This window comes from Gadus chalcogrammus, chromosome 4 (assembly GCF_026213295.1).
Source record: "Gadus chalcogrammus isolate NIFS_2021 chromosome 4, NIFS_Gcha_1.0, whole genome shotgun sequence".
Lineage (NCBI taxonomy): Eukaryota > Metazoa > Chordata > Actinopteri > Gadiformes > Gadidae > Gadus > Gadus chalcogrammus.
In genome coordinates this window covers 33,276,910-33,294,333 of record NC_079415.1, presented here as the reverse complement: position 1 = coordinate 33,294,333, position 17,424 = coordinate 33,276,910, and the positions used below count along the sequence as shown (strand labels likewise).

General features: G+C 47.0%; 2 protein-coding genes and 1 long non-coding RNA gene across 13 annotated transcripts in view; 1 reads left to right on the top strand and 2 right to left on the bottom strand.

The window, feature by feature from the left end:
• Positions 1 to 5,657, bottom strand: part of LOC130381367 (probable ribonuclease ZC3H12C) — a 20,298-nt gene extending 14,641 nt beyond the window's left edge. For both annotated transcript variants that reach the window (XR_008895382.1, XM_056588956.1), the window contains exon 1: positions 5,437 to 5,657. The gene's annotated coding sequence lies outside the window, so the exon portion shown is untranslated. The remainder of the gene's footprint in view (positions 1 to 5,436) is intronic.
• On the top strand, positions 5,343 to 17,424 carry LOC130381466 (uncharacterized). 2 transcript variants are annotated; one of them, XR_008895424.1, is made up of 3 exons: positions 5,343 to 5,570; positions 7,458 to 7,590; positions 17,322 to 17,424. It is a non-coding gene; the product is annotated as an uncharacterized LOC130381466 (long non-coding RNA). The 2 variants fall into 2 exon arrangements; XR_008895423.1 differs by lacking the exon at positions 5,343 to 5,570 and adding an exon at positions 5,631 to 6,053.
• Positions 9,214 to 17,424, bottom strand: part of map4k4 (mitogen-activated protein kinase kinase kinase kinase 4) — a 48,402-nt gene continuing 40,191 nt past the window's right edge. For 5 of the 9 annotated variants that reach the window (XM_056588931.1, XM_056588936.1, XM_056588934.1 and 2 more), the window contains 9 exons: positions 16,518 to 16,647; positions 14,978 to 15,148; positions 13,978 to 14,121; positions 12,449 to 12,583; positions 12,149 to 12,249; positions 11,490 to 11,639; positions 10,600 to 10,759; positions 9,865 to 10,004; positions 9,214 to 9,582 (listed from right to left, as the gene is read on the bottom strand). In XM_056588931.1, coding sequence (XP_056444906.1) covers positions 9,499 to 9,582; positions 9,865 to 10,004; positions 10,600 to 10,759; positions 11,490 to 11,639; positions 12,149 to 12,249; positions 12,449 to 12,583; positions 13,978 to 14,121; positions 14,978 to 15,148; positions 16,518 to 16,647 — 1,215 coding nt within the window. In that variant the 3' untranslated portion in view covers positions 9,214 to 9,498. The remainder of the gene's footprint in view (positions 9,583 to 9,864; positions 10,005 to 10,599; positions 10,760 to 11,489; positions 11,640 to 12,148; positions 12,250 to 12,448; positions 12,584 to 13,977; positions 14,122 to 14,977; positions 15,149 to 16,517; positions 16,648 to 17,424) is intronic. The other 4 variants (XM_056588939.1, XM_056588933.1, XM_056588937.1 and 1 more) reach the window with 1 other exon arrangement.

Genomic DNA, 17,424 nt, shown 5'->3' with positions numbered 1-17,424 from the left:
CCCTGCGAGCGCATCCCGCCACTACTGTCACCAACGGCGAGCGTGAAATGGTTGGCAGGCGCGAACACACACACAATGTGGGGACACGAAACACACACACACAATCTTGAACTAGTTCTAGTGTTGTCATTCATCAAGTTACACACATACAGTGCAATCTGCCTGTTTAGCATCCTGTTAGCATACAGTGCCTGCAGTAAACTGTTTCAAATGATGAGCCGCGATTAGATTGACAGTTGGCCGTGTACACTCCTGTGAAATATTTGCAGTGGCAGTGGCAGTTGAGGAGAAGGACATACTAGCAGCTCAAAACTTTGTTTTCCTTCTTTGTTTGGCAGTGAGTGTGATTCTCTCAGGGCCATATGGGGCCACAGATGTGGAGATAAGAGTGAACCGAAGCACAAGACTCCTCAACAGAGTCCTCAACATTGTCCTCAAAACAGAGTCCTCACAAGAGTCCTCACAAGAGTCCTCACACATGAGTCCTCAAATGAGTCCTCGCTAAATAGTCCTCACAACAGAGTCCTCAACACAGTCCTCACAACAGAGTCCTCAAAGGAGTCTATCACAATAAGAGTCCCCCACTGCCAGTGCCTAGTTATGATTCCACGTTGACGCAACACAGGGGGGTTTACGGACCAATTTTTGCGTCAGCCTTGCGTCCGCCGCAAGGCTCTGACGTGCGCCTCCCGAGAATGTTAACCTTGCGGCGAGGCAACGCAGCAGCCAGGGCTGTGATTGGTCCGCTCACCAACACCTGACACAAAGCCCAAAAAAGGTTCACGACGCGCCGTCGAAGCGCCTGTGTGGTCCGACGACGCTTGCGTCGACGTTGAACCATAACTGAGCCTTAAGACCCATTGCGGGTACCGCATGCTAGTTGCCCAGTCACGGCGTTAGATGTCCAAAAGCACCCAGGTGGTGAGATGAGGCTTTATTGACACCAGGGGGGGGGGGTGACACAGCCGGGGGGATGCCTGGGGGTGGGGCAGATAAATGGGCCTGAACACAGCATATAAATACACACGGTGTGAGGAGTTTCCAGTCGTTAAGATGACACCACACTGTCATGCGCCGGCTAGGACGTCAGTGTGACTTCTACACCTCCACACTGACACCCACTCTCTCCACACTCACCCACTCTCTCTCCGCCCCCCCTCTCTCTTCACGTTGACAAGATAACCTCCGTAAGGTTAGTGTGTCTGTGTGTGTGTGTGTGTGTGTGCGTGCGTGTGTGTCGACAAGTCGCGTTGTACGGGAACGGGTTCAACAGACAAGGTACCAAATAACACGAAAAAATTACTTTAACTATACTACTTATCTGAGTATTATGGTCAATTGATTTCAGGAATGAGGTTATACTAGAATCTCAGCCCAGAGATGTAAATGTGGCGGTCGACATACGGGTTAGCCCACACTTTACGGAAAACATGAATCACTACACGTACTGCCAATTCCTTCCCAAAAGCATTCAGGAAACAAATTGAATAAAAAGCTTAGTTAGGATCAGAAGGAACCTTTCTCTAACTGTACACGGCCCCGTGGAAATAAATGAACGTTTTAATCAAACGAGGACAATCTCTCAACGCTGTTCCCATTTTAAGCTCAATGCCACCAACATGTGCTTCCTCGAGGGAAAGGGAACCCCCGAAAACACTTACCCTTCTCAGAAGTGCACTGCCAGCGGGAACCGGCAAGGAACACAACACACACTCCCTCCTCATCCCAGCATGTTTTACACACGCGCTCGACTCCGGGCTTCAGTGTTTTGGAAAGAGCAAAAAAAAAAGGACCACACAAAAAAACGCACCCACTCCACTCAGTGGGGCTGACCTCTGAACTCTTGTGTGTGGAGCAGACGGAGCAAACTCTCCTTGAGGAAGGTCTGAACCACCAACAAGTGCAGGGCTGGCAGCTTCTCCAGGATGCTGCTCCTCGGATGTGTGTGTGTGTGTCGAGGAGAAAGTGTGTGTGTTTTTCCTTTTTTTTTTTTCCATCTCCCTCTACCTCTTGTCCCCGCCTCTGCCAGGGGGGGGGGGGGGGCGGGGCTTATACAGAGAGTGGCAGAACAGATGGGCCGTCAATGACAGCCATCGCCACGGCAAGAGGGGCCACGGCTCGGCCAATGGCGGCGCAGCGAGCCCCACAATAGGACGCACATCTCAAACACACACACACACACACACAGAAGGGGGGGGGGGGGGGGGGGGGGGTCGCTGGGCGGGCAGTTGCCGCTGCAAACGCCCCAGTCTCCCCTAGGCACACGTATTCAACCCCCCACACACACACAAACAGCAGCCCCCCCCCCCCACCCCCAAACCCCCATCCCGATCCTGTCCCTGTGTGGCCAATACATCACCATGCAAGAGTGTGTGTGTGTGTGTGTGTGTGTGTGTGTGTGTGTGTGTGTGTGTGTGTGTGTGTGTGTGTGTGTGTGTGTGTTAGGGAGGGACGTTAGGGGAGTGTGTGTGTGGGGGGGGGGGGGGGGGGGGGGGGGTAGAGGATGAACAATAGACCCACACAATAGGAGGCGGGGGCCGGGCAGCTGCAGGCTGGGGGCCCGGGTTCTCTAAGGGCCCCGGGGGCCAGGAATGGATAACACCTGGTTATGCAGGCGCTGCTGCTGCACTCAGCCTACCGCCTTTGTCCCGGGGCCCAAGGCTCCTGGCAGGGCTGGACGGGAGGAGGGTGGCGGGGGGGGGGGAAGGAGGAAGAAGAAGAAGAAGAAGGGCCACAAGCCTCGCGGAGGCCTTCGCAGGGGGCCGTCAAAAGAGGAGGAAAGAAGGGGGCCGACTGAAAGGGAGAAGGAATGTGTGTCTCTGTGTGTGTCTCTGTGTGTGTGTGTGTGTGTGTGTGTGTGTGTGTGTGTGTGTGTGTGTGTGTGTGTGTGTGTGTGTGTGTGTGTGAGAGAGAGAGAGAGAGAGAGAGAGAGAGTTTTACGTCCTTATAAGTATAGGGAGGGCTGCGCTCTTATTGTTGCGGCACACTTTGGGGCCAGATGACTCGGATGTTCCAAAGGGCGGGCTTCCCTTGACCACGCGCCGGCTGCTATGGCATGCGTTTCCTCCACGGGAGAGGGGCGAGAGACAATTAAAAGCATGCGGTGACCGGGGAGAGGGAACGGCAGTTTGATCGTGCCGGCTCGTGGCTGCGTTGCGAGCTGAATCAATCGATCACATCAATCAATCAATCAATCCACCCATCCATCAATCAATCCATGTTTTTGCGTCCATGTCACTCGTTCCCTTTACAAGTTGCTTTAGATAAAGCGTGAACAATACATGAATTAACGTAATTGTAAAATAGGGGGAAAATGCTACGCTAGCATTTAGCTAATTAAATTTTTCCCTAATTCTCCAGTCCTCGCAGCAGAATCGACTCCACTATGAATCCAGTCTCCATATCCAAACATGTTTAGTATGAAGGGAGCCATGGCTGGATAGAGACGGTTGCAAAAGCTGTTTTGGCTGAACCCAAAATAAAAGTCAGTGAACAACAGGTGAGCCATGTTGATATCTGGTGTATGTTGGAAGAGAAATTAAAAAAGCCAAAAAAGAAAAATATACAATATACATTAAAATAATTTAAGTCAACCCATTAAAACCAACTTTAATTATTCACATCATAGGGCTTATTAATATTTTATAACTAAGATAGTTGCATGGTTGTAAAGCCATTTAGCTGAATCGTGTAGTAACAACAATATCTAGACTTTTGGACTGTTGCGTCTATTGGAAACACTCAGACAACCAAAACGCAGCCCTTGATAGAGAATTATTCAGTGGCCAGCCTCTTACAAAACGCCACGTCTTCCCCACAGTGTTACAAAAAAAAATTACACCCTGAGGCGTAGGTGATCCACACTTACGAAAGGTTCTGGTAACTGATGAACAGGATTAAAATAATATGCTGGCTACTACACTCAAGGGAATTACAAGACAGGTGTTTCGGACAGGGGCGGAGAGCGAGCGAGCGAGCGAGCGAGCGACATCTGACCCCTCAGCGCCAGAGATGTAACCCGAGATAAGATCCAGTATGCTTGGGCAAACAAAGAGCAGATAGACTGCGAAGGGCCATCTGCCACTGTAAACAGGTGGGCACTTAAGACAACTGCTTAACCGGGACCCCCAGACCCCACCAACCGCTACTGTAGAGCAAAACACACACACACAGCGCTAGTACCGCGCGCGGCTCAGCTTGAATGCGCGTTGCCGTTTTCGTGGCATACTTAACATGAAGCAGTTGTGGACCAATTAAAACATTTGACTAAATGTCACAGAATGACAATCTGCCACTTGAAACGAGATGGTTGCCGTATCCTAATTATAGATTAGGATACGTAGCTTGGCTCGTAGCCTTGTAGAATCAGACGCAACACGACGGTAACAATTAATGAAGAATAATAACATTAGAAAGTATATTTATTTTCATTATTATAAAGAATAATACTGCGGGGCCCTATCGTGATTGCGTTTGTTATTTTCAATGTATTGCTCCTGATGATACTGTCGTATGTGTGTCATTTACTTGTATGATCTTGATGGCTCTGATAGGCGTTCAAAAGAAAATAGTATGTACCATGATGCCGATAAAGCATTCTGAAACTGAGATACAAAGCGAGAAGATAGGAAAATAATGAAGTCTCCCAATTTGAGTTCCAAACAGTTGTTTAATTGATCGGACAAAATAGGGAGAACACTATGGTAGAACTAGCGGGGAAGCCTTTAAGAGCACCATCATCTAATTGCATTTCCAGTTTAATTGACATAACCATCTACTTTCATAACGTTGCCTCATGACTACTTTGTATTTTTCACTTAAACCATTAAACAAGCAATAAAGTGGAAAAAATAGGCATCCATGCACACAAAAACAAACCCTAAAAACGTGTTTTAAACAATAACAAAAAAAAAAGAATTATTCAGACCAAAAACAAACAACACCGATGGGCTTTGAGATAGAGCTGCCTGTTGCAGCCTTGTGTGACCTTGCTCTGCGTAGGACTGAAAACCCAGTTACACAGAGCGATAGCCCTGCCTGTTGCTGAGGCCCGGTCGTTGTAAACAACTCAGACGTGCTGCATGTTGCACAGCAGACATTTACATTTTTGTTTTGAGATTTGATAATCAACTTTTTCCATCCCACGATTCCAATATTGCTCTCCTTTCTTTGCCACCACAAATGATTTGCATTTAAACCCCTATGACTTTGCAAACGTGGGTTCCCAAAAACAGTAAAGCTCCTTTGAATTGAATTGGCATTGGATTTTGCTGAAATGCAGGGGCGTGCACGTTAGGGGCGAGCACTCGCGCTCCCCCACCTGATCACCGGCGCCAATCACCGCAGTCACGACCTCCTTCTAACCCCGCTAAAGACCGCACGACGGCGTTCGCGGGGCCCGCATACCGTTCGCTGCGACGGCCGCTCGTTACTCACGGTGTCGGGGCCATCCGTGGAGGTTTAGAACAAAGTGTCTCGGCGGAAAGGCTCCGTGACACACCGTCGACGCGAAAACATCCGGCGAGATGGCAGCGTGACCTAAACTGAGACTTGCGTCAAGGCACCGAAATGTAGGGATGTGGTTCCCGTCGAGCCCTTTCAAAGTAATAGCATTATAGCGGGCGGGCACGGTGGTAGGGCTAACGATGGGTTCAAATAACGCTATTTTGCTAATTGTTTTATATATTACACTTGAGAAACGTCGTGATATATTTATCAGGGAATATGAGATATTAAGTGTTTTTAAAACTTTGAGGTTCACCACCAGTTGAATTTAAATGTCGGCATACTGGATTAAAACTCGAGTACCTCTTCAAATATAGGCTAGAACAAGATATTGTTCGCTGTTGGGCTTTTTTGGGTAGGCTAAACGATGAAAATGACCGAATAGCCGTTCTTTGCGTTGGATTCATGACGACTAAATCCGATGCCGTAACCGTTAGTCAGAGACATTTGTTGTGAAAGAGCGGTACGCTGTGTGATGAACGGCACACAAAACATAAGCACTGCGCAGATGCGACATCTTGTGGACACTACATTGTACTACCAATGAGGTAATGTATCTACTTAACTAGAATATATATGAAATAGCTAGCCTATATAGGCCTATCCGTCGGCTGCTAAAGCATAGGGTCTATTACACGTATTTAATAATAAAATATAACTAAAAATATACATGCTGAATTGCAATATAAGGGGTAACATCAGGGGTAGCACATTGAATTATTATGATAGGTGGGCATTGCCCATAGTTAGTGTATACCCTGTGAAGTAGGTATTAAACCTTCATGTGTACAATCTGATCAGACCCAGGCTGTTGCTGAGATAAAAAAAAAAAGCGGTTATCATACGCTTAAATACTTCAATCAACATAAATTTCATACAAATAACTTTATTTTATCGTTAGGCATGTCTTTCCCATGGTACGAGTTACAGTGCATTAAGACATGAGACACAACACATACAAGACAAAGTGCATGTTAAAAGCAGTGTGGCTGTCACTAATCTGGTCTCAAAGGTGGGTCAAAGTCCACTAGTGGTTAAAAAAAACTTTTCAATGAGTAATGTAACTAGGAGTAGTGCAGAGGCAGGGAAAAAGCGTGGTATGGCGTGCTTGGTTTTAGTTATCCCGCACAGATTCAACGTAAACAAAAAGGCTACTTATTTGATGCCTGTAAGTAATTTGAGTCAATGTATTTGATTCAACAGAACAAACAGGTGACCCACATTTCCCTGTAAGAGAGAAAATACATTTGTAGGAGTATTAACACCACCTGCTTAACACCTGGTGGAATAATATTTTTTGTAAGTCACCATTGAACACAAAAGACGATGCCCGGTAGATTACTTAAGATTTTATTAAATGAAAAAAAAAAAAAAGACCTTCAGGAAAATACAGTTACTCCCATAGCACACAAGAGATAGAGGACATAAATTAGAGAGAGGTAAGAAAGACATTTGAGGGAGACAAATGATGTCACCGGGCAACTGGCTGGTGCACAGCTTTTCAAACCATCGCGGGAATGCCATCGCCTGACCCCGGGACGAGAACGTGGATTGTGTGGTTTGAAACCTTAGCAAGAGGTCTACGATTATTCCTGTACACGAACCTCAAAACCATAATACAAAAGAGAATAATACAAAGTACAAAAAGTGAAGGGGGAAGGAAGGGGGGTGTTAACTGCCCTATAAGGTAATCCATAAATACACCGATGCACATTGGTTTTAACAAAACAATTGTTCCTGTAAACATTTCCAACGTAAGGTGTCTGCATCGTAAAAACCACTGCAGTCGCATATCCGAAGTGGGTTATAGAATAATTAGTAAAAAAAAAATTGCATAAACAAAAATTAGCTAAGTCCCCAAGTTAAATATTTGTTGCCGTGTTGCTCCCCCTCCCCCCCAAGTGGTTTGTCTCCGAGACTTATTTTTTTTTATCTTGGTATCCTTTCTGCAGATGGCCACAAGGTGGCAGCATATCCTACACTCTCCAGCGAAGGGAAGGCACCGCCTCGACTGGAACCGGAACGGGAACCAAAATCACAAAAACATAGAAAATAAAAAAACATGAGGCCCCCCCATAACAAGAGGTGAGTCTGTGGGTGAGATGTCTATAAAAAGGTATCAGGTACGGGCTTTTTTACATTTTACTTCTACAGGCCCCACACACACACACACACACACACACACACACACACACACACACACACACACACACACACACACACACACACACACACACACACACACACACACACACACACACACACACACACACACGACCCTTCATCTAAAGACAGTAAACTGTTGCCGTCTGGTTGGTGGGGGGGGGGGGGCTGGGGTACATTGATTGCAAAGATAAAATACAATTCTGGGATGTAGGACACGATTCGTGGTGAGTTCCTGGACCTCAAACCAAATGTTAAAAACATCTGTCTGCACATAGGACGTTTCAACAGGGGGGGGGGGGGGGGTAAAACACCACGACACTGCCTGCAACGAGGTCCGATATTAAATCATATTGCTGGTTCAAGCTAAAGTGTTAATACAGTCTTGCAGCGCTCCTACTACAACGTTTACACCCCCCCCCCCCCCCCCCCCCCCCGGATTCCCTTCAAATGATGGACTAATCCGCCGGCAAAAAAAAAAAAAAAAGTTCGGAACGAAACTCACAAAATGATGCTTTCGCTTAAGCTACACGATCTTAAAAAGACGTTGAGCGTCGGCGGAGTCTTTTGGGGTTTATCGAGAGGTCCGCGTTACAGCACATTCAACTGACATGATTATTTCTACCTATAGACCAGTATTGGAAAAAAATAACAGCCATCCCGATGATTTGGTGATCCCAATTCACAGTTTATGCTAGCCCTGATAATGACTGATGTTTCACGTTCATCCCGGGGTTTCGTAGGGTGGGTGGGTCGGTTGGTTGGTCGTCAACGCGTCAGGACCAATGGCGTACAGACAGGTTAAGCTCAAATTGCTTTTTGCTCACACAAGTACGACAGTGTACCATCGAACAGGGGTTTCTACTGTCGGGGCGACACCTGTGCGAGGTGTATGCCTATGTACAAGTCAATTCCCCCATACCCTGTCATTTGAGGGGACACTTATAAAGTTCTTAAAAAGACACACAAACAATGGCACAGAATGTCGCCCCCTGGTGGATCTCCCCTTAACGGAGAACAGGGTACAAAATATAAGTACGCAGATACAAGGCCCTGGGGATTTATGTCAAGCTAGGATCACACAGGAATACAATTTGGTTGGCGAGTGGTATCAAACGGCCGACACTAGGCCTGCCCGGGATCAGGGCGGCCTTTAAAACAAAACGGTATTAGTACGGAACTGACTTCTTAGCATCCACACACTCGCACCCTTTCCATTCACACACATCTGCCTTTTTCTCACTTTTACAGACTCTAGCTCTGGCCCCGCCCTCCTCCAAACGCGCACACACACACACACACAGAAGACTAAGCATTACTATGACACGTATATGTTTACCATCCATGCTACACCACCTCAAAGATGGCCGCCGAAAGAGACAAGGGGAAGCGGAAGGGTTAGGAGGGGGGGGGGGGGGGCTTGTGCGCCACGAGGAGGGGCCTGTTCCATGCTGTAGGGTACGATTACACCCCAGTCCCCCCTTCCCGCAAACACACAGACTCTTCCGTCTGCCAGTTGGAAATCCTTCCCCCCCAACCGCCGCCGCCTCCTCCTCCTCCTCCTCCTCCTCTAACGAAACAGAAATGTCCAATACAGTTCAGTCTATACATCAGCACAGGGTCGTTTGTCGTCTTCGGGAAGTATCGTCAAAGTCCGTCGGCCGCTTTTTCGTATTTTTGCGTGCGTGCGTACGTTCGTGCATGTGTTTTTTAAGTGTGTGGTTTTGTCGCGCCCACCCCTGCCTGGCCGGCAGGTTTGGTTTTCCTCTTTTTTCCCGTTTTTTTTTTCTTCTTCTTCTTCTTCTTCTTCGGGGGATGCGGTCGTCATGACTACCAGCTCATCAGAGAGGTGCGTCCCAGGGTCATGAAGTACACCTGGCTGGCGCCGCCGGAGCGCACCGAGGCGAAGAACACCTGGGGGACGGAGAGGGAAGAGGGTCAGGGACTGAAACCTAGTGGTCGTTGGCTTTCTCCAGAGAACTCATTTCCACCGGTCTGGGAACACTTTCATGAACCAAAGGCTCATGAAAGTATTTCTATTTAAATACATGAATCTAATGATTCAAAAGTAAATCTCATCTCCACCCACGCTTACATGTCCAGTTTCCTAATCACCCTGGGGACACATTACCGACACTCTCCTGGCGGATCTAGATGTCAGTACCTCTGCTTCTGGGGTCGAGCCATTTGTCTCACCTTGTCATTCCTCTCACAGAGGAACTTGAGCCGCTGGGCCCTCTTGTGCATGAAGACCCCGTCCAGGTGTCCCGTCTCCACCGAGCGGATCTCGATGGCCTTCTCCCCCCAGCCCATAATCTGGTTGGACCTAATGTAGGCTGAGAGAGAGAGGGGGGGGGGGGGGGGGGGCATGTGTCAGACAAGCATTCAGGCCCTGTGTGCGTTGTTGGGCATGGGGCTTTGGTTGATGACATGGACAAAGCGTTATACAATTAAATCTAACCCGGGAAACTATAATATTAACTCAGTATAGGTTAGTTATGTATTATCGCTTCTGCATAAACCTCAACCAGCTCAACTCCAAAATGTACTGCAGCCTACCGTGGGCACGAAAACCCCAATTTAATTCATACATTTTATTTGTATACCCCTTAATCACCGGTACAGTCTCAAAGGGCTCGACAGGCCAAATATCGATGACATGACCCCCCCGACCCCAGCCCTCGTAAGAGGGCAAGAAAAAGATCTTGGAGGATCCCTCCTTCCAGATGATAAGGATTAAAATGGCTGCCATAAACAACGCAAGAAGGCTAATCCCCCTCGCTTGACTAATTTGTCAATTGGCGTCTTTTTACTACGCCGCTGCCGCTAACGCTAGCCAAAGAGAAGGGGAGCCCGCTTTGCATCCCGTGGCGGGAAACTCTTTAGTCCGGAAGCTCCTGGAAGTCTAGGGGTTTGGGGGCCCCGACGTACCCACGGAGGTGGGCATCTCGCCCCACTGCAGCACCACGTCCTTAGTGATGCGGCCGTAGGTGTTGACGTAGACGCCCTCGTCCTCGTAGCACACCAGCAGCTCGATGCCGTCCGTGTTGGGCAGGATGATGATGGCGTGGGACTGGATGCTGGTCTGGATCTGGGGGGAGGGGTGTGTGGCGAATATGAAAAAATATATATAATATATAAAATTATGTTTGTCCACCAGAGGGCGCTCTAACGCCCCAAACCCGCTGATGCAGCCAGAGTCAGGCAGAGTGAATGACGGAGATCGACGGAGATCATCGGTGTTGTTCATGTGTGCAAGTGTGTTCATTGGCAACTGTCATGAGACATACATTGCTTGAATAACAATTAAAAGAACATCCCCATCAATTCTCTAAAGTCGATAAGCATGACTTAATTCATGACTACCATGTCTAGTTTTGCTGTTACGTGTTAGCTGAGAGTGAAAAGGATTTAAAGGATAACTACAAATAACCAATGTTAGGGAAATCTGATACCTTTACGAGAAACGCGCAAAACAAACAGCCTTAAAAATCCTATATCGGGCTCTGCTCGGAACGTGTAGTCTTTGCGGACTATGTGTGTGTACTTGTGTAGAGTAGGATGTTAGAAGTGGATTGGTTAGGGACGAGAGGGTTGTAAGGGGCCTGACAAACACATTCTGTGCTTTTTAGAATCATCTTCCCATTACAAATTCAAAATCCTCCACAAAAACGATACAAAAAGGTAACAAATTAGTAATTTCGTTCCAAAACCATCGCACAAAAGTGTTCAAATCAGATCGACCAATGACTTCAACGGCCCATATTTTTTCCAGAAGGGTGCGATCCCTCTCACGTGCCAACTGTGCGCGCGTTACTCACGTGCGTGGGAAGGTAGATGTCGTAGACGGCGCCGGAGTCGACGTCCACGGCGTGGAAGCCCGAGTACGAGCCGTAGATGACCTTTAACCTCTGACCCTCCTCCACCGTCAGGTCCACCAACAGAGGTTTGTGCACCAGGTCACCGAAAGACTGGGGAGTAAATAATAAAAAATAAACACAAACCCGACCCGTCTGAATCCGAAGCCCCGACTAAACACTCAAAATAAAACCAAAACGACGATAGTTTGCTCTGATGGGTTCCAATTGGTTCATTGCACGTACAAGGAGGGGCTTAGCCCAGAAGGAAGAGCAGGTTGACTTGTAACCGGAGGGTTGCTAGTTCGATCCGTGGCTCCTCACCGAGCGTCGATGTGTCCCTGAGCAAGACACCTAACCCTAACTGCTCCTGACGAGCTGGCTGTCGCCTTGCATGATGGTCGACTCCGCCGTCGGTGCGTCGATGCGTGTTAACCGTCGCTTTGGATAGGAGCATCTCTCAAATGCTCTAAATGTAATGTTTCGTGACATCCAACAAGCCAGTGTGCCACTAACCCTTAGTTTTGAAGTCGGATGCGGGTTCTAGTGAGTGGACAGATCACAAACTTTGCTACCTAGCGCATTATTGGTGAGGCTCACGTCAGCAACGGGCACGCTCTTACCTTGAAGGCCATGAATTTGTGGTAGGGTTTGGGCGCCCAGGCGTACACCTCCACAGCGTTCTTCAAAGCCAGCACCAAGAACTTAATCCTCTCATATTTCACTAGAGAGAGAAGGAGAGAAGGAGGGATCTAGGTCAGGAAGGGTAGTGGTGATAAGACTGTTCGACTCCCAGGGTGTAAGGTACTGGGGGGTTCAATCCCCAAGGATAGCACCCCTGAACAGTGCACTGTACATTAAAGCATTGAGGAGTTAAGACACCGACCGGCCCCCTCAAAGTGGAGGTTCTGGGTTGGACCTACCGACTTTGTAGTGGACGCATCCCTCCAGGTCGCCCACGGTAACCCAGCCCTGCTTCTTCTCCACCTCGGGGTCGTTGTGCAAAATCTTGTTCCTCAGCCACGACAGGTAGTAGACACGCAGCTTGTTCTTCTTGCCTGCATGGCGTGAGAGAGGGAATAATCAATGGGACGCTCGTGCAATACGTTTCATTGCATTGCATGCGTTGTTTTTGGTATGTTCACACCCTTTAGTTAGCTGAAACCTAGCATGGTCTAGCTTGTAAGGGGGCCGCACGGGTTAGCTGGTACCCGCAGGGTCGCTAGTTCAAAACCCCGGCTCCTCCTAGCTGAGTGGCGAGGTGTCCCTGAGCGAGACGCCTCACCCTGTTTGCTACAGACGAGCTGGCTGTCGCCTTGTGTTGTTCACACCGCCGTCGGTGTGTGAATGTGTGCATGAATCTGGGATTTTTATGCGGTATTGCAAAGTGATTCGAGTGGCCACTGGTTACCTAAGCGCTGTTTAAATGCAGTCCGTTTACCATTTAAAGATGGAGGATATGGTAGACTCGTAGTAACTCGTGTGCTTTCGCCACTTGGCCTTTTCTGTTTGACCTAAGGGCTTCAGTTTCCCCTCTTGCTGTAGACTAGCATTAGCCAGCTAGCTAGCAAAGATGGAGGAAGGAATCAACCAATACCAACGTCAGCTCTTTCCATCTCAGTCCTTGGCACCTAGCATTTGACGATCCATGCGTTGGCCAATAAATATTTTAGTGTACACTTTGCTGTCAGGGCGTATTATGGGCGCAACCTTGACTTGTTCTGCTTATAGTGAGGGTTTTACATTTTTTAAAAGACCGACATTATTTATACAAAGGAAAGGGAATCTTTATAGGGAAAGCAAACTGGGCTGGGAATACGTCAGTATGTTACTGTTCTATATATTTATGTGTATTGGAGGATGACCTATTTATTTCTATAGTAGCTCTCCAGTACATTTATATAATATATAATGAGTATTTCTTTACCCAAGGTGGTGACCAGTACATTTCTATACCAGAGAGGGTGATCAGTACATTTCTATAGTAAAGATGGTGACCAGTACATTCTATGATAAATATTTCTATACCCAAGTTGGTGACCAGCACATTTCTATAATAGAGATGGTGACCAGTACATTTCTATGATAGATATTTCTATACCTGATTGGTGACCAGTACATTTCTATGATAGATATTTCTATACCTGATTGGTGACCAGTACATTTCTATGATAGATATTTCTATACCCGATTGGTGACCAGTACATTTCTATAATAGATATGGTGACCAGTACGTTTCTATGATAGAGATGGTGACCAGTGCGTTTCTATGATAGACGTGCGTGTTCCCCTACCCGAGATGGTGACCAGTGCGTTTCTATGATAGACGTGCGTGTTCCCCTACCCGAGATGGTGACCAGTACATTTCTATAGTAGATACGGTGACCAGTCCATTTCTATGATAGAGATGGTGACCAGTGCATTTCTATAGTAGATGCGCGTGTTCCCCTACCCGAGATGGTGACCAGTACGTTGAGGCCCTCGAGGACGTCCATCTGCTGGATGCGCCGGCGGTTGATGAGCGGGTAGACCTTCCCCTGGCCGCTGCGGTCCAACAGCATCAGCCCGCTCTCGGTGCCCACCAGCAGGTTCACACCTGGACGCACGCGCAGCACAAACACACACACGTATCAAACGGTGCACATTTACAAATGCTGCATCGCGTCGCTGAAACGGGCCCAATGACTTTGACTATCGATCACGGTGATCTACACACACGAAAATGTTTATGTATGTAACAAAAGTACTGTGGTGTACTGTGTGGTATTGTTTGGTCATCTATTCAGAGGCTTTATGATCTGTATACTACTTTAACTACTGTCTGTGGGGCTGAACACTACAAAAACTGTCGCTTTTGCCTGCAGCTTGTAGTAATATATAGGGAAGGCAAGGCAACTTTATTATGTAGCACTTTTCATACACAAGGCAGACTCAAAGTGCGTCACATAAACATTGTCATACAATAAAATAAAATAATAGATAAGTAAAAGAGAACATATGCAAAGAAATGGGTAAAATAGAAAGTTAAAAAAGGCATTTTAGTATTAAAATAGAAAATAAAGGCAAAGTTAAAAAAGCTTTTTAGAAAGTACAACGTCTTTAAGATTTAGCAGAAAGCTAAAGAAAACATAAAAGTCTTCAGTCTTGTTTTAAAAGGTGCTGAGAGTTGGGGCAAGTCTTAAAACCTCTGGGAGTTTATTATATACTACAATAACAATGTAGTATTCGTATAAAGCCTGTGGTAATGTAAACTACATTGACTGTAGTCTTCGTATACAGCCTCTATACATGTATATTACAGCCACTGTATGTATTTGTATACAGTCTGTAGTAATGGGTATTATAGTAACAGTATCGGGCACAAATAGCAGTGCCTGATATTCCACAGCAATGAATCCCACGTGCACGCGCTTCCCGCCACGTGCACGCTCACGCTCACGACCCACACTCACCCCAGAGCGCGGCGCACAGGATCTCCGAGTTGAACCTCTTCTTGTACTTGCGGATCTCGGGCGTGTCGCTCTGCGGGCGCGTGTTGACCGGGTTGACGTTCACCACCGAGCCCTTACGGGACGGGTCGGCCCGCAGCGCCTCGGGCAGCCGCACGTCCTGGCCGAAGCTCGCTGGACGGACGGACGGGAGGAGACGGGAGGGGAAAGGTTACGGTACGAGTTTTGAGAACAAACTCCCTTTTTTTTAGTTGGGTTAGCGTAGCGAACGAGATAACTCAAAGGCTGATTATGGTTCCACGTGGACGCAACGCAAGGGGGTTTGCAGACCTGTTACGTCCTTGCGGACCCTCCTTATGTCCAGAAGGGGGCGGGGCCTGACGTGAGCCTCACCAATAATGCGCTAGGTAGCAAAGTTTGTGATCTGTCCACTCACTAAAACCCGACCCAGAACCAAAACTGGTTTGCGACTGCGTGGTCTTTGCGTTGCGTCGACGAGGAACCATAATCAGCCCTTAAGTGGAAATCTGATGTTTGGGGCCGGGCAAAAATCTGAAAAATCTGAATTTTGTGTGCCGTTTCGAACACAAACGTCAGTGCTAATGGTGTTTGAAAGTCGTAAACGGAAATCCTAAACATTTGTTTCATCTCAAATCTAGAACAAAGTCAAACTCCTAGATTCTAAGGTAGAAAGTACATGACACATGCAGTACGTCAGTGTAGGGATTTTGACTACTAAATGTCCAAATAAATACCCTCAATCAACAATATCAAGTATAAGGTAATAGTGTATTGTTATTTACTGTTCCCATTGGATAAAAGAAATGAATGAAGTGTTGATACATAAATCAACACAAAGACCTTAAAGAAGTTGAGACACCAACGCTAGGGTTGCCAATCTGGATTACTCTGGCAGATTTAAAGTCCAGAAAGCAGTGCTTCAAACTGAGCACTGCAAGGTTGCACAAGAGGATAGTCTAGTGTTGAACAATGATTTGATAGAACAGTTTCCATGGCCCCAAGGGAGGAGGTGTAAATACAGATGTGACACATGTAAGCTGTTTTGAAATGCATCCCATCATCTCAGTCGAGTCTGTGAGCACTATATTTTTGAGGTGTCGAAAGGATATTTTTTAAGGATTGCCAAACCGTCCTTTGACAGAAAAAAAACACTTAAATCACATGAGGGGAGGACGTTAGGAAATCTTTAAAGTTATAATAAAATAAAGATATTTCATACAGTCACTTGTATGTCTACCAAGTGGTTTAACAAGCCAGATAAACCACTAAGAATACAATTATATCAAATGTAATGTAGAGTTCTTAGTTTCGAGACTCACCTACAGCCAGATATGAGACAACCCTCTTAAAACAAATATAAATGTAACTTGCCCTTGGTTCTATGAACATCTTTACTGTACTGACAGCGATATGTCGCTTCACTTCTTATGACCAATGTACTTATTGTAAGTCGCTTTGGATAAAAGCGTCCTGAATGTAAAGTGTACATTTAAATGTGAAAGGAAAGAAAGAGGAAACGTACCTAGCAACTCACCCATGTTGTTGAGGGAGCTGCCGCTGGAGGGCGAGACCTGGAGGAGGCGGGGGTCGATGAAGGGCGTGAAGGAGGACGAAGACTTGTGTTTGGTCATGGTGCTGCTGGCCGACTGGGTCTGAACGATGAAAAGCCAAAACACAATTAATTGAATGACAAACACACATCAACAAACCCAAATCAGAAAGCCTCGCGTTGTGCAAAACAAACGTTATCCGTTTTTCATTCAAGGAGAGACTCAATCGGGAATTAAATCACTCGGCGTACGCAAACCAATCACAGAAACCCAAACGAATCAAGATCAGGTGGAAAAAACAGTCGCAAGCGGTTAAGGAAGACTTTGAAGGCAAAAAGCTGCACAAAAAGCCCTGGTGTTAAAAACAAAACATGGGAAACAAGAAATAGTAATGTTAAAGCAAAGCTGTGTGCATTAAAGGCAAGGGGGAAGAGAGCTGATGGACATTCGGCCATCCGCTCCTTCAAGAAAAACCGTCCTCCTACAGATAAGATTGGCGTGTAGATACTATAGACACAAAGCAATGCAGCTCTTGACTCCCCTATCCCCGGCACACAAGGACGGACTAGCTAGCAACGCACAGCTTAACAAAGTAAAAGTCCTCCACATTACTTTGGCCTAGCCGCTGCTCATTAGCCCAAACCCCATTCACCAAACGAGAGAATGATCCTCATTCAACCCAAATGGGTAAATTACCTCAGGGAAGGAATCGAGAACAAAAGCAAAAGCAGGACATTTATTTTGTTAACCTTTTTTTTTTTTTTTCCTTCCACCAGTGCCACCTAATGAGGGAGCACATCCTGTGCTGGCTGCACCCACATCAACAACTGATCCTCCATGCCATGACCACGTTCCACCACCAGGGGGCAGCGCTGGGAG